The sequence below is a fragment of the Medicago truncatula genome, chromosome 8 (genome assembly GCF_003473485.1).
Source record: "Medicago truncatula cultivar Jemalong A17 chromosome 8, MtrunA17r5.0-ANR, whole genome shotgun sequence".
NCBI lineage: Eukaryota > Viridiplantae > Streptophyta > Magnoliopsida > Fabales > Fabaceae > Medicago > Medicago truncatula.
The window spans coordinates 47456372-47474207 of NC_053049.1; the positions used below are offsets into that span (position 1 = coordinate 47456372).

General features: G+C 29.9%; 1 protein-coding gene across 1 annotated transcript; it reads left to right on the forward strand.

Moving 5' to 3' along the window:
• The first annotated feature begins 13864 nt into the window (after positions 1-13864).
• On the forward strand, positions 13865-17007 carry LOC11406019 (protein SPEAR1). The gene is made up of 7 exons (XM_024772289.2): positions 13865-14206; positions 14325-14405; positions 14649-14704; positions 14823-14901; positions 15022-15101; positions 16476-16534; positions 16615-17007. The coding sequence occupies exons 1-7, from the start codon at positions 13952-13954 to the stop codon at positions 16779-16781; spliced, it is 777 nt and encodes a 258-aa protein (XP_024628057.2). The 5' UTR covers positions 13865-13951; the 3' UTR covers positions 16782-17007.
• Positions 17008-17836: the final 829 nt, after the last annotated feature.

Sequence of the window (17836 nt, forward strand, 5' to 3'; positions counted from 1 at the left end):
AAAAATAAATAAATTGGGGAATGAATTATTTTTGTTTTTTTAACACTCTTTAGGTCCATTTGGTCATAGTAGCTCTTGCTATTAGATTTTATTAAGGATCGATTATTGTGCTTCTATTTTGGATTGCCAAATCTGTGGCAATTTTTAATGTTTTAGCAGAGGATCCCTCTTGAATCTCGTTGTGGCTGGGTGCATTCACAAGGGCAACAGATCTGTGAGGTCGTGTTCATTGTGTATGTTTTATTGGTTGCATCTTAATATCCTAGTTCGTGTGTCTCCGAATTTTTAGAAGGTGTCTTTGCTTGCATCTTTTATCGTTGGTTTGGAGGGAAATCCTGATTTGCATGTTATTCTCTCTTACCTGCTGCTTGTTCAGTTTCTTTTATCAGCCCTTTTAATTTATTGAGTTTCTTTGGAGATCTGGCATTCTTTATCGTCTGTCATTAAGGGTGTGTTTGGTTCTCAAGAGAAATTGTAAAGAGAGAGATTGAGAAGAGAGAAAGATGTGAGAAATGTGATAGATTTGAGGTATTGTTTGGTAGATGAGAGATAGAAGAGAATTAGAGAAGAGAGAAATGTAATAACATTTTGAATTGACAAATAAGCCCCTTCACAAAAATATATATAATCTTAATTATACTTCATCTTTAAAAAATATCTTTCTGTGAAATTTAAATTTATTTTTTGGGTTAATATGTATTTACCCCCTGTAATTTAGGCGAGTTCCGGTTTACCCCCTGTAAAAAAAAAAGTTTAGATTCCAACCCTGTAAAATAAGATTATTTGATTTTAGCCCTGACCTATGTGACTGTGCAGAATTGCTGACGTGGCGAGCTGATGTGGCATGATGACTGTGCATAGCTGATTATGTGGCGTGATGACTGTATTATTATTATTATTTTTTTTTATTACAATTATGAAAAAATATAGAAAATTTAAGAAAAAAATCACAAAAATAAAAAAAAAATCTGGAAAAAGTTAAAAAAAAAAAAAATTCTGGAAAAAATTTATATATATCAAAATTCTGAATTAAATTAAAATTATAAAAAAAATCGAAAATATAATATTATATAGTTATTTTGATTATGAAAATTTATTTCTAGAATTTTATTTTATTCGAAAATATAATCTAGATGAATAACAAGATACAATGGATTTTGATTGACACCGGTATATAAGTCATGTTATACTATTGAATAAGAAACCCTTAATTATATTCTTCATGATCTAATGTTATGTTTTTTTAATTATTGAAATATTTTCCAATATTTTTATTTTTTGTATAAAAAATAAAATAAAAACAAACTTTTTAATTTCGAAAGAAAAATCTGAACTTTTTAAAAAAAAAAAATAAAATGTATTTTCTTATTTTATTCATGAATTTCGAAATATAATAAGTTCCTAAATTTTCCAGAAATATATATATTTTTCTCATATTTTTAACTTTTTCCAGATTTTTTTTTTTTAAAAATTTTCTAGAACTTTTTAAATTTTTATTAATTTTTTCAAAATTTTTTCATTTTACCAGATTCTTTTTCATTTTTATTTTATTAAATTTTCCAGATTTTTTTAAATTTGTTTAATCATATTTTTTATTTTAATTAATTTTTTCGTTATTTTTTTTATTTTTCTGAATATTTTTCATTTTTATTAATTTTTCCAGAATTTATTTAATTTTTTATGTTTTTTTTTCGTTTTTTATTATTTTTTTAAATCACAAATGCCACATGTACCCTTTAAAAATCATAAAAAATAAAAATAATTATACAGTCAGCGTCCATTACACATGTGTCAGGTTTTAAAAAAAAATTAAAATTAAAATAATTACACAGTGGCATGCCACATCAGCGTCTGGACGGGGTCAGGGGTGTTTTGTGGAGAATCTTATTATTATAGGGGTGTTTTGTGAAGAATCTTCATATTATAGGGTTGGAATCTAAACTTTTATTTTTACAGGTGGGTAAACCGGAACTCACTCAAATTACAGGGGGTAAAGACATATTAACCCTTATTTTTTTGTAAATCTATTATTTTTTTTATAAAAGTAAATATATTGTTATCGCTCTTTATCTAGTGTAAAAAAAAACTGTGAATCTTTTGAGTTTTGAAATAATTGTTATTCCGAAGAAAAATAATGTTATTAGCTTTTAACTAAATAACTAACATAGCAGCAGCACAAAAAAAAAAAAAAAAAAATTAAATAGCTATAGTCAAAAAATATTAAAACGTGAGAGGCGATCTCTTCAATTTTTCTCTCTTCAATTTCTCTCCTGAAACAAACAAAAGAAAGTCGCTATCTCTTCTCAACTTCTCTCCCCCCTATTTCTCTCTTCTCTATTTCTTTTAGGGTGTGTTTGGTTTAGAAGAGAAGTTGTGAAGAGAGAAGTAGGTAAGAGAGAGTTTGAGAAGAGAGAAAAAGGTGAGAAATAGGGTAGATTCGATGGATTGTTTGGTATAAGAGAGAAATAGAGAAGAGAGAAGTGTTGTTTATATTTAAAAGTACTATAATGCCCCTATGTTAAAATAACATTTTCATTCAAACTAATTTAATTCTTTTGTTTAAATTCATTAATTATTTTAACTACATATTTTAAAAGGAACGTAAATATATATTTTTATATAAGTTTAAGTATTTTTTCCAATAAAAGTGTAGTATTTTCTAAAAAAAAAATGTGTAATATTTGGTAAATGTTTTATGAAATATTAAACAGCAGCTACGTACACATGCGAAATAGCACATACTATGCATTAACATTAAAATAAAAAAATATACTTCATATGAAATAAAGTTTTTTTTTTTTGAATGAATGAATGAAACAAAGTGGTCTTTGAGAAAGAAAAAAAAAAACAGTATAATAAAGGCATACTAAATCAATTGAATGAAAAGATAAATGAGGGTATAATAGGAACTAAAAAAAACATCCCTTCTCTCTTCTATTTCTTTTCGGTTATGAGGAGAAAGAATTTTGTGTGGGACCCACAACTTTTTAGTCTCTCTCCCTTATTTCTCTTCACAACCAAGTAGGAGAAATTCACCATCTCTCTTCAATTTCTCTCTTCCTTCACTCTCTCTTCCCTATTTCTACCCTACCAAACCCTAGCATATGCTCTTAGTTGCTTTTTATTCTAATAAATAAATTTCCCTTTGCTTTTTTAAAAAAACACTAAACATAATGTGGATGTTGATTGTCTTTGTGGTACTGTCACGTGGCCTGACATGTCATTGTCACATTATAGGGGTAATTTTTTATTTTTTATTTTAAAATATGGATTTTTTTTCGCACATATGAGCAAGTACTCCTCAAATTTTACACTTATGTGCAAAATGTTCCATAAAATTGACGAAAATCAAGCAAATTGGTCCATGTGGCGAACAATTTTCTTGTGCTTTAATGGTGTGTTTGGTTGTGAGAAGAAATTGAAAAGAGAGAAATAAGGGAGAGAGAATATAGTAAGAGAGAAAGATAAGAGAAATAGACTAGATTTGAGGTATTGTTTAGTTTAAGAGAGAGAGAGAAGAGAAATAGAAGAGAGAGAAGTGTTAATTATTTTTGAAAATATTAAAATACCCCTTCATTAAAAAACATATCAACCTTTTTTTTTATAACAAATTTCAGTAATTAATTCAGTCATCGATTTTTTATTTAGTAATCTAAAATATAATCAAATTAATTAAATTATTCAAACGGTCTTTGTTAATTTATTTTGTTAATCAATTTTTAATTAATTAATTAATTAATACAAGGTAACAACTATTTATGTGTGTCACTCTCCTTTAGAAAAACAAAAAAAAAACAATTTATGTGTATCACTCACAGTAAAAAAAAAAACATATTTTGTGTGTGAAAAAAGAATGCTGCTGTATGTGTAGAACGAAAGCATAAAAAGAAGAATACAACTAGTGGTGGGGCCCACCATAATTCTTTCTCTCTTCCTTATTTCTCAGCTAATCAAACAGGAGAAGTTTGATATCTCTCTCCAATTTCTCTCTCCCTTATTTCACTGCAACCAAACACAGTGTAAAGGATTTGGTGTAAGGGTTTGATCCTTATGAGTAGCAACAAATTGGAGAAGAATGATTTAGATTGTATTGAATGTACTCGCAAGAATTTTTTTTTGAAGAAATGTCCTCACAAGAATTACAATTGAAAGGAAAATATTATGTGTCATATGTTAGGGATTATCATATGTTTGTTATGATTTTTTTAAAGGATATGTTTGTTGTGTTGGACGGTGCCTGTCCTTGGAATCTATGAGTTGTTTTTTTATAGGTGTATCATGTAGGTAAAGTTGAGGAGCCAAAACTATGGTATCATAAATCTGATGTACTTCGGACATTGAGTTGCAACTGGATTCATAACTATTGTACTTAGCTTATGTATAAGAACTATGAACTTGTATATAGCTTTCTTAATGAATTCCAATAAAGAAACTATGAACTTGCATCATATTGTTGAATTATGCTACTAAGAAAGGAATGCTTGCTGGTGCAGATGATGGAAAAGTTAAGAAAGTATTGCTTAATGTGGATCATGCTACTATACCATAACATCTGACACACACAATTTTCCTTTTCATTGTAATTCCTTCAAGTACATTCGATACAGTCTATATCATTCTTCTCCAATTTACTGCTACTCATAAGGATTAAATCCTTACACAAAATCCTTTAAAGCAAAAGAAAAATTGTACGCCACTTGGACCAATTTACTTGATTTTTGTCAATTTCAATAGGTATTTTGCGCGTAAGTGTGAAATTTGAGAGATATTTGCTCATAGGAACGAAAAAAATCCATTTTTTTTCAATTTAAAAAAACAGGAATTAATTAGCCCGTATGACGTGGCATGACATGTCAGACCATGTGGCAGTGCACGTAGACGTCGACCATCATGTCATGTTGACTAATAAAGATGGCAAATTGACTAACGTTTAACAATTTTAGGGGGTTCTGACTTTTCTCAAATTTTCGAGTGAGAAAGGGGGTATTTATCATGGTGTTACTTTTGTGTGGGATTGGAGGATTTTTGGATTTCATAATCCGTACTATAATATATTGACTTCAAATTATATAATCTAAAATGATCCGGTATCAGAATAGGTGTAGATTCGATTTATAGAGATAGTATAATTTAAATGTGATTGAACACAATTTAAAATAGTATAATTTAAAATTGACAACAAAATTTATTAATTCAATAGGAATTCATAACCCACTTATAGTTAACATCGCTATCGGATCGCATACCATAATATCAATCCTGCGAAGAACTACTACAAAATTATTAAAAACAATTCAATTTCAAGGTAAATATGTATGTAGTACAGGAAGATAAAAGAAGACGGGACAATAAGATCTGAAGTATAAATTGACGTGAGACTACTTATATGAAGGTCGTTATTGACTATCATATTAGTTCCACAATCACAAAACAACTTTGAATATAGTATGAATGAGTAACGTTGAAACCATTATCATAATCGCCCAAAAAGAAAATAAAAAACAAAGGAGAAAAAGAAAAGAAGATGATCTCCAAATTCACAATGTGACACAAAATGTTGTTGATTGCCTTTGGTACTTATCTCACATCTTTATTCTCGTGGTTTTTTCTAGATTACCTTTGAAGAATGGTGGGTAATTTACCCACCAACCAATGAAAATGAGCAATTTGTTGGTGGGGTCAAGATAGTTCATGGATACCACTTAAAAATGTGCTTATGTGGCTAATGTGTATTGATTAGGGTAAATTACCCACCATTCTTCCATGGGTACCCTAATTGTCACCTATTCTTGTTCGTATTGACAAAAAGTTGGAATTCACAGGACATAACTTAATATACCTATTATCAATTCCCCACCGTGAGTAAATTGCTGTCCAAGCTTTGTATGAAAAATAATAACATAAAATAGGATCTTATTCTGACATACTATCCTCCACTGGTTAGGTGGAAATACCTTAAAGGCTTCCTTTATCATATAAATACTAAGCAGACAGTATACTTTAATCAATACAATGCACATATAACAAATTAATTCAAGATGATGAGATACTAACTTAATCATGCCTGGTATGATCAGAATCAAATCCAATATAGATACTAACAGCACTTGGGGATGTCGGTTTTCTTGATTGATTAGTATATATATACTCATACTAGAGCAGAGACAATAAAGGAGAACCAATCACATTGATATATAGTGCCACCTTATGCACTTAATAACATTTTTATAATAATAAGGTCTATATCCAAGGCAAGCTAGTGTTGAATTTTGAAGTTCCTCCCCGCATGTGGTTAAGATCATTTCCTTGTTGTTTCCAAGGTCCAATTCATAATCCTAGCTAGTTGTTTATATTCATATGATCCTTGGAGACTTATTGTAGTTTTATATTCTAAGAAAATCCCCCCACCTAAGCAAAACATGGATTCCGTGGGAATCAAAATATTTCTTAAGCATCTTTAAGCGATATAGAGATCCAGGCTATATGAGCATCTCCAACGGACTTCTTTTTTTTAAGGAACCTATTTTATGTTTCGAACAATATTTCCAACAATAACAATCCGAAAAGGCTTAACGGGGGAATGTATGTTGTTCCCCGCTTGCCTTCTATTAATATGTATAAGTAATTTTTGATATATATAAGATAAAAATATTTAAAAAAATAATCTTAAATTGCAAATTCAACGTCAAAATTGAAAAATGACATTAGAAAATTTGGGTTTCCAAAATAAAATAAAAAACCTAATAATTGAAGGAAAAAGCATCACATTATTGTGATGAACGAACCAATCTATTAGAGAAATGTCAGAACGTTCATATTTGTAGTAGGAGGAAAAAATGTTTATTTTCCTTCATGGGAAACCTAATTCCTTTACCATCTTCATCTTGTATTAGTAAAAATTGATGGTTTTCTCAATTGGATATGTTAATCAATTATGTGATAGGTGAAAATTTCAATTAGGTGTGTGTTACTTGATTCGCAAAGATAGCAGAGAAGGGAGAGATAAAGTGACTTTGAAAGTTATGGATTTTAATTTTGGATCTATAATGAAATTTGGGTTTTGGTGCTCCACATATATACGGAACCATTTGTATTTGTCCTCTCTTTGTTTTCTATCCGCGAGTAATACAGTGTTTTTTTTAGTGGTTGGGGTTTGAACCTCGTACGTTGCATATTTTATGTATTGTTCCAACCAACTGAGCTAAGCTCATGAGTGGTACATTGTTTTGTATTGCTCGTCGTGAATAATATTTGTTGATTTTTTTAAAAAAAATTGGGTTTTAGTATGAGCAACCATAAAGATGATGAAGATGGAAATAGACTAAAATATGAAAAGATGATTCGATTAAAATCTAGAATGAGATGAAGGTATAGAGTGACTTCAAAAATTCTAGATTTTATAATCTATGATAAAATCTGTTTTTCGAAATGGACATACCCATATATATGCAGCAATTAATCGGGAAAAGAAAAATTAACAATCATAAAAATGAATAAATCTACTAAATTTGTCTACAAGTCCTAACTCAACTGCAAAATGCCAAAATTGTTAGGCCAGACACCATGATCGGGTTCGAACTCTGTCACCTTCATTTATGTGTGAGTTTATAATGGCTTTGTCATTTCATCTATCTAAAAAAAATTTAAAAAAAAATCTACTAAACTTAAAACAAACATCCCTACAAATAAATTACTCCCTCCGTCCCTTATTATAAGTCGCAAATAACTATATCATCAAGATTAAGAAAAGGTGGTTAGTAACAATAAAGTTGTAGGTTCTTTTAAATAAATTTCCTAAATTACCCCTATTTAAAATTTTATCATTTCAAAATTCTTCTCTCTACTTTACTTCACATTTATAATCCACTATCTCTAAAATTACTCTCCCAATTACTCCATATGCAATTATTGGAACGGTAACCAATAGACATATGAAAAGTTGCTATATTTTCTTCAATTTTGATGCTAACCTTTTTTTTTTTTTTTTTTTTTTTAGTTCCACAATAGAACCGATGAATAAAAATTGGATATTTCAATGTTCCCTCCATATTTTCCCACCAATATTTATTTTGGGAACTAACAATATAGCACCATTGTTATTAATGAATGGGACGGTGGCAAAGAGAATTGAAAATTATTTAAAATGAGTATGTGCTTTGGAAAATAAAACTAATTTTGAAAAGTAGCCAATTTCTGTTAATGCTCAAAACGATTATTCATTGTTTTTACTCCATAGTCAAAAGTGCATGAATATAAAACGACTATTCATTGTTAATGCTCAAAATTTCTGTTAAGGGTAAATTGGGAAAAATTTAATTAATGAGGTATAGATATTATAAAACGACTTAAATTTTGGGACAAATTTTTTTAAAAAAAGACGACTTATAATAAGGGACGGAGGGAGTACATGTCAGCCGAAATGAACACACATACGATTTAGGTTCAGACAAATTTCTCTCCACCGATGATAGATTGGACAAGCGCAAATACATGCTATTTATGATGAGTGATATTTTTATTAGAGCGCATTACTATATAATCATTGTGTACACACTCCTATTATACTCGTAATGAGTGTACTTATTTTTTTTGGGTACAATTATGAATGTACTACTAATTACTGAATGTATCTTATAAGGCAAATTCTATGGTACACCCAACATTTTGAGTGTACCGGTACACCAAACTTTAAATTAATAATTAAATTGATTGTTTTTTGAAGAAAAAATAATTATTTTCTATCATTGACAACTATAATAATTAAATCTTATTTACCAAAAGCGTCGATGAAATAAAATTTACTTTTTTTGAATTTTTATTGCTCATAATGAAGAATATTGATTATTTTTTATATGAAAATGTTAAAAATTTAATATAATTCATATAAACAATGAAATGATGTTTTTTTTTCTCATGAGATGGTGTTTTTTAAAATATAAATAATGACAAATAACAACTTATTTCATAAAATGATCATTAATTTATAATTTATGAAGCAGAGTATCGGTACACCTCAATTTGTGAGGTGTACCGTAGAAACGCCCATCTTATAATAGGTTATGTATGTCTATACGTAATTTTGATCCAATACTTTTGCTTTTACCAAATTAACAATTATTCACGTTCAACTCTGATGTATGTCATGCAAGAAGTGATTGAGATTTAGGTTCAATTATACTAACTCGAACAATACGATCGGAGAAACACACAATAACTTCACATGATATACATTTACAATATCAATTATTATTATATAGACATGGATCAAGAATATGTATACATTTGAAAATTTACGAGACAACCGATGAGAGAACAACAATGACAGACTGAACTACCCTCATCATCGTCTATGTTTACAAATTAGGTTTTCACCTTATGTTCAACTCATAATAATGCCGTTTAAATAATTAAACAACGACCGAGGGTATTGATCTCTCATTAAACATAATAAATACTCCATCCGGTCCTATTTATAAGAAAATTTTGACTTTTTAGATTCATTGAGTAATTAATATATCTTGTCTAGAATGAAGACAAAAAAACATCATTTATGCAATGAATCAAAAAAATCAAATATTTTTTATAAATAGGACTGGAGGGAGTAGTTGAACTCATCATATCACAAAATTTAACAAACTAGATCTATGAGAGATAGAAGGAGATATAATCTTCAATTATGAGTGTCAAATGTCAACATTTTAAGTTTTAAGTGACCATGTCATCCATGACGAGAATGCAAGCTCAAGTCCCCGTGTGCATAATGTATACAATAAAATAGATCAAGAAAATCGTGTGGAATGAATAATGCACCTGCCTGCAATGTAATGGTTTGCATGTGTGCAGAAATCTATTGGAAATACCATATGCGTGTGTATATATTCCTTACGTCTCTTTTGCTTCCTTTTATCTTTATGAAAAATTATTTTTATATAGGACAATTGATAAAAAAATAAAAAAATAAAAAAAAATCATGTTGTTGGATTGAATTTGTACTATTCTTGGTAGGGCTGGGTGGAGAATTGAGGCAGTCATTTGGACCCACATTTCTTAGGTCTCAAAATTATAATTATAATTTAATTAATAGTTTAACATGAATAATACACGTAAAAAACATTAATGATATCACTACCAAAAAAAAACATTAATGATATTAATTAGATCATATATTATAAATTTTACTACTAAGTGATTTAATTACTAAAATATTATTAATCAATATTTGATATTTATATTTGCGTTGTTTTATGTTATAAAGGCTTATTAAGCTTAAAAATGCATCAAATTTTAGTTTGTTAGTTTTTAAAATGCATCATTTTAAATTTAATTTTAAACGTATAGATTTAAGTAAGGTTACTTCGATTTATCTATCTCGTGTAATCAGCGTCGGCTCAATAAAATTAGAAGTTCTGCTCAAATATTAAAAATAGATTATGTTCAAATAGCATATCAATAGTTTTAAAAAATTGCATCCGTTAATGGAGCTCATATAACAAGTAATAAATAAATGGAGAGGATCTTTCCTCGTGTAAAATATGTGTTTGACAAATGGTAAAATATCATATCAATAGTAAAATATCATATCAATAGTTTCAAATTATCTCGTGTAATCTATCTTGTTAATACATTATCTTACCAAATGTATATTCAATTTAATTTGATAAAGGAAGAGGATCTTTACTCGTGTAAAATATGTGTTTAAGTTTTACTTGAGACACATAGAGGACAAGTGATTGATATACGGTGTGCATAAATGTTAGTATATTTAGTGTACCGCGTTGATTCATATGGATAAAAAAAACTTTATCACTTTAAAAAAAAAAACTTTAAAATCACTACATTAATGACTTGCATTAACCGGTCTTGATGAAATTTTTTCCTTCTTATAAGAGGAATAAAGATAGTGTTACAAGTATTGATATTGATTGAAATGATACATGTTGGAAAAATTTCCCATCGTTGGTATTGGAAAAGAAGAGGGAGATCAAGAGTCCAAGACCATATATTCTTTAAAAGAGCGCAAAATACAAGGACTAAAAACATATTTAATTCTATATTTTTTAGTTTCAAGATGAACATGTCAAAAACACTTTAAATTTGTATTTAATATTTTTATTTTCTCTTATATTCTTATCTTAGAATGTCGTTAGATGAAGTTAGACATTTATTTTGAAGAGTGTGTATTGTAACAATTTTCACATATGTTATTTTATAGACCGTCATTTCATTAGACAATAATCATAGTTTTTTTCCCTTTGGATTTAGAGTTTTCACATTATATTATTATGTTCTAATTGCGTTTATTTATTTTCTCTATCACGGTTTTCTTTATTACGTTTTAGCATGCTATGTGGTTGCAGAGCTCAAAATCAGGATGATATTGTGAAAGTGTTGTTTTAGAAAAGTTCTAACTGGTTTAAAAAGACTCTATTTCTCTTTCCCAAAAACCTTTATAGGTGCACAATTTACAATATTGATACATCTCTAATCTAAAGTTCCACGGTAAAGTTTGAGTTAGAGAAATTTGATATAATGATCAATTTTGCTTTGTGGACAATTCTAATCAATGAGATGTTGATACAATCAAAAGTACACAAGATGTTGATTTAACATATGATTGAGCATTAGTAGATATTGGTGTAAGGTGTGCATTGAGATTATGTCGGTGGTTGAAAAACTTTCTATTTTTATCAATATGGAAGTTGCACCATAAATTTTTAGACCTATTATCAACATTTAGAAATTATGGAAGTGATTTAACTTCAAGTAAAGTATATTGTTTATGACAGAGTGTAATAGTTTTTTCAACTATAATTGATTAATTGTCACCTTAAACAATGTAAAAAATCTTGAAGTGATTTAGATAATGTAAAAATTTAGATCAACGTGCCTTTTCTCATTCAGGGTCCTAACAATAACGGCTAGGAAAAACTTAATTAAGACATGAAAGACTGAAGAATTAGTGGTAGGAGGCAGAAGAAAAAAAGGGAAAATGATAGAAAAGAATGAAAGTTTAAGAATACAGAGTACTGAAGAAAAAAAGGAAGCAAATCCCAAATTATGTAAAGTTAGCTATTGTATATACTATTTGTAACTATAAATACTTTGAATATATGCATCATCTCCTGAAGCTAACGACATAATTTTAGTTGAGATTAGTTAATTAATTTGAATGGGTTAAGATCATCACATGTCTCGCCAACAAATTGGAGAATTTTCCCTTTCCACCTCACAAACAACTCATAAAATATGACCCACAAATCATGCGTGAAACAGCTCAATTAGATTTGATCTCTCATCCACTTATTTATTTATTACAACCACATTATTATTATTGTTTTTATTATTATAATCATGTATAGATTGCTTTAATTATCGCAATTTTTTGGTCAATCACTCCTTTTATTTTAATCAACCTTGTGGTTGTGGGTCGTTTTAATTAGTTAAAAAAGGCATTGGACTCTTTCTTTTTAATCTAAAAAGTGTCCTTTCTAGTTTTTATTCTACTTCCTTTTCTGAATAAATTGTTTAATTATAGAATTTACAGCTATGTCATTTCAGCTTAAACGTTATTTAATTTTTGTAGGCAAGTTTATTATTATCGATCAGCTGGGACAAATTGACCGTGTGCTAGGAAACCACATGCAAAGTGGAACCCACATCAAGCTTTGTTACCTTACATCAATCAATGCAGCTAAACTAAAATAATCACCATAGCTCAAGGAAGATTGATGATCATATATAAAAACAACAATCATGATAAATTAAGCAAAATGTTATTTGGACGCCCATACACACTACAACTTAAAAGAGAAAAAATAAAGTTAGAGAAAAAATAAAGTGTTAAATACGTTTTAAAAAAAGAAAAATAAGTTTCTTAAAGTATTGTTAATCCCCTAAAAAAAATATCATTGATAAGTTAAGGGAAGTGTTAACGAGTGTCCTAGGCACTCGAGAACACTCGTTAACAAGATCCATAAGTTAATAATAAAAATAGTATTGAGTCATACTGCGCAAGTGCTACGAAACAAATAAGCGCTAAAAGTATTTTCGATGGTAAGAATATACTTTGAATACTGTTTTATTAAATTATTTTTAACATTGGCATCTACAATTTTAAATTGAATTTAGGAATTCAATTTCATTTGACTTAATTGAAAATTCTTTAATTGTTAGATTATACGTAATTTTTATTGTAAATTATTAATTATTTGTTAGATTATCTATAGACAGTGTAACAATTTTACCTTTTACTTAAATCTTTTTTTACCATTTTATTCTTATTCACTAATCAAATAACAGCACAGGTAAAAGTTCTTACATCATCTATGTCAAATGTTTTATATTGGTATTGGATCCTTTATTTTTGGTTAGCTGCACATCTTTCGATCAAAATATAAAATATTTTTCATATTTTATATTTTGATTTAACGATCTACGGTCGGTTGCATCATAAAATCGATTGTAAAGAATTTAAATTCTTAATTATAATCGGTGCCGATTCAGTAAGACCATACATCGTCTTACAACTTATAATTTAACCTACAAATTAACATATTAAATGAGAGAGAATTGATTTGCATACAGCATATAGTCTCCAAAAGTATATATATAGTATATGATAGTTGGGTAGAAAAAACTATAATAAATAATAATGTAAACATGATTGATATATAATAATCAAATACATAAGTTGAGAGATTTATATTATACTTAGGCAAGAACATATAGTTGAAGAGAGAGAGAGAGCATATATATATATATATATAATATAACATTGAAATCTATACATGCAGAATCTGATCAATCCAGCAAGGTGGCATCAACTTATATATATATATATATATATATATATATATATATATATATATAAACATCACTTGTGGAGGGGATCTCTCATTTCCCTATCATCATCATCCAGTGAAAGCAGTTCTTCCAACACCCTCCAAAAAGAATGGATAGTAGTAATTATTTTGGAGAACCAAACCTTGGATATGAAAGAGGAAATGGATCTTCTTCTTCTTCTTCATATACTTCATCAAGAAAAGGGAAGAAGAGTAATTCAGATAAGCCAAAGCAACCTCAAAGAGGACTTGGTGTTGCTCAGTTGGAGAAAATCAGATTACATACTCAATTGCCACCCCCTTATCATCATCCACCTACTCCTTATAATTACAACCAACCATCTCATTCTCATTTCAATTACAATGTAAATTTATCTTACTCCTTCATTTTTGCTAAAAGCTAAGCTACCAATTTTTTTTATTTACTATTCTTGAATAGTGAAATTCAATTGATTAGTAGTTTTTGTCTATCAAATAATGCAGGAAGATCAAAAAGCAATACAAATGTCATATTCATCATCCTACTCACCTAATTCATATGCCTTCCAACCACATAGTAATATGGTATGTCTAATTTAACCAGGCTTATAATTTTATTACATACCAATTGGTCTCACACACATTACTTGAAAGATATTTTATCAATCATATTCTTAATTTTTTGATTTATGGGTGAATATGTTCCTCACTTACATTTTCACTCCTCACTGTTTATGTTACTAGTTAAGAGTAAATTGCACTATCCAAAATTCATTGAAGTATAATAATGTGTTACATAATACAAGAATTAATCCTGAAATAATGCAGATGGGTCTACCTGAATATGAAAGAACAAATATCACATATGGAGATTCTTACCCAAGGTAAATTCACTTCAGATCCTTGACATATATGAAATTTTTCTTCTTCTTATTTTATGTTATTTAATTGTCATGATTATGTATGAATTTGTTCTGATATGTGAGTGTTTTCTTAAATCAGATGGCAACATGGCAATGTGATCTCGGAGAACCAGTATCCATCTCAAACTAACATAACTCAACCCTTTCTAAATTTATATGTAAGCATTTTCAATTTTTTTTATATAACATGCATAAAATTATGTATACTTATTTATCAGTGTATAATATAAAACTGTAAATTTAAAATTGACTGTTTCTGTCACTCCATAAATATGTAGGACTCTCAAAACATAGATATGAAGAAGAGGAGTAGTTCCATGGGTTCAGAATCAAGTGACACTCAAGAGCTAGATTTGGAGCTCAGATTATCTCTTTATTGATGATTCTCATATTTTACTGCTTTTTACAAATTCAGAATTGTAAAAGCTCGACAAATTAATGAAACACAACATTAATGGCGTACCAATCTTTATTTTGAATATATAAATCGATTATGCAAAAAAAATCTCCTTGGATATATTTGGCATCGCTATCTATTTCATTGAACTAACTAGCTCAGAAATTTGACTAATTTGTTATTCATTTATAGTGTATTTACAAGCAATTAAAATTGGTTCTGTGAAAAATGGTAGCTAATAGGAGTAGGAATTTTATACTTCTGAAAAATTCTACAAAACTTATTTCTGAAACATTTCTTCTTTTCTCAAGTGCATGAGACTAATAGAGGAAACTTTTATTTTGTTAGGCGTTATAATGAACATTGAAGTTGTTGTTAGAGTCTCACATTGTCAAATTAAATTCTCAAACTTTTGGATGTATATATGGTTTGGCACACTCATTTTATGAACTAACTTTTAACAGTGGTGCCGGGTCTTGAGGGGAGTCCGGAGATCATGGCTTTATACTTGGCACAACAATCTCCCATTTAACTTTAAGTATGAGTCATCCGTCCATTCATATAGGTATATGCCCCCCCTCCCTCAAACATAAGTTTTTTCATCCACGTACACTTTTACCATCGTTGTTGTGCTCAACACAATACACAGTCTAATCACCAATGTCAAAAAGACTTTCAACATAAGTATCCGGTCCAACCCTGTGAACCATCAGCTGATTCCATTGTTGGGTTTTGAGATAAGTCCATGAGATCGTCCATATTTGGCCTCTAACTCACCTCACAATTGGACACTATTCACTTGGAGGATTCTCAAGTACACTAAAAAGAGATTTGTGTACAGTTTGCGAAAATTCATGGTAGCGAACACACACACACTTTAGAATCATTTCATATTCTTCACGTGAAATTTATACTACTTTTTTTTATAAGCAGGAAATTCTATATATGGATATATACTAATTTTAATAACGTAAAATGCCTTACATAATACAACAATGATATTTGGACTCCATATATTCTTCAATACTCGTATTTAGATTATGTGGTGGCGAGACTTGTGATTAATGCTTAAAAAGGATGAATTGGAATTAAATTAGTTTTCCGATGTTGTTAAAAAAGTAGTAGAAAACGGGGAAAATATCTCTTTTTGAAAGATTGGTGGATCAGAGAACAACCATTCTGTGTGTGATTCCCTCATTTATTCAGTGCGGTTTCTAACAGAGATGTTAAGGTGTCCGACATGGGATGTTGGTGAGATAATATGTGGATTTGGAGATGGAATTGGTCCAAAAATTTGCAACCGGACCATCTGTTTTGCAGTAGGAAATTCTGCAGGTGCAGCCGCGACCATCTGTTTCTGATACCTTCTGCTGGCTGCCCGACGAAGGAGCAGGGTTCTTGGTGAAAAAAAATTCTATTTGGTGCTGTCAAATTTGTTCCGTGATGCTGAATATGATGAAGATTATTGTGGCAGCAGCTTCGCAGATTTGGAGCAGGCTGCCAACTAGAGTGGAATTGCGGAGAAGGGAAGTAATAAGAGATGTTCACCGACAATGTTGTGTGTGTGCTGCTTTAGAGAAATTGAAACATCTAGCCATTTGTTTGCAACTTGCTCAGAGACGTTGGAAGCGTGGAGCTTGATTTTTAATTGGTTGGGAGTGGGGGCTGAAGGTTTGGGATGGTGATGTAGTAAACAACTTTCATTAATTCAATCCAATTTGCAAAGGTAAGAAAAGTAAAAAAAGTATCGCATTTAGTGTGGTTAACAACGGCTTGGTGCATGTGGTTGGAGCGAAATAATGTTATTTTTAACAGGAAGGTTGCAAATTATTTAGAGGTGGTTGACCATATCAAGAGCCTATCTTGGTCTTGGTTTATGTGTAGGGAGGGAGGGATTGAACACAAACTTTCGATGGTCCGATTGGTGGTTGAATCCACTTGTTTGTATCCGTGGTATATGATCGTCGACTGCTTTTGATGTTGGTAGTGGCTGGTTCTGTTTTGCTCATATCAGTTCTTGTGCGTATGTAGTGTTCGCAGGGAGCTGAACTGAAGTGTTGTGGGGCGGTTTATGTGCTCATATGATCAGTGTTTGCTTTTAAGGCTGGTTCTTTGATTACATTAGTATGGTTTCCGTTTTCTTCATTGGGTGGAGGCGTGGAGCTGCAGGAGTTGATCATGTTATGCAGTTAGGGGTGGTCTTGTATTTATATTGGACCTTTGTGATTTATATTAATTATGTATCTGTCAAGCTTGCAATGTGGAAATGTGGAGACAAGTTGTATGCTGTTTGTTTGATGGTGTTGGAGTCAGAGGCGGAGTCAGACAAAAAAATTTGGGATGGCCGAATCAAACTAAACTCAAATGAGTGTTGATGTAATATTGTTCCTACCTCAAACATCTCTGTCGAACAAGGGATAATTTTCTAAATGCATTTGATAAGGACCCCATTTTAGATACGCTCTTCGTATTGCATTTATTTGATTTGGTGGATATTACCAAATTAGAATACACTTTCCAGGATCACATCCTAAAGAATTCTCAAAGTCATCCGGGTTTACTCTATTAAGCTTTGAAGGACGGTGCTCGTTTTCTATTGGGTTCAGGTTCGGATGAAGAAATTATAACTTCTTCATCTCTTTCGATATCATCAACCTTCCTCTTAAAAAAGGAATCAATTCTTCAACTTTCGTCTT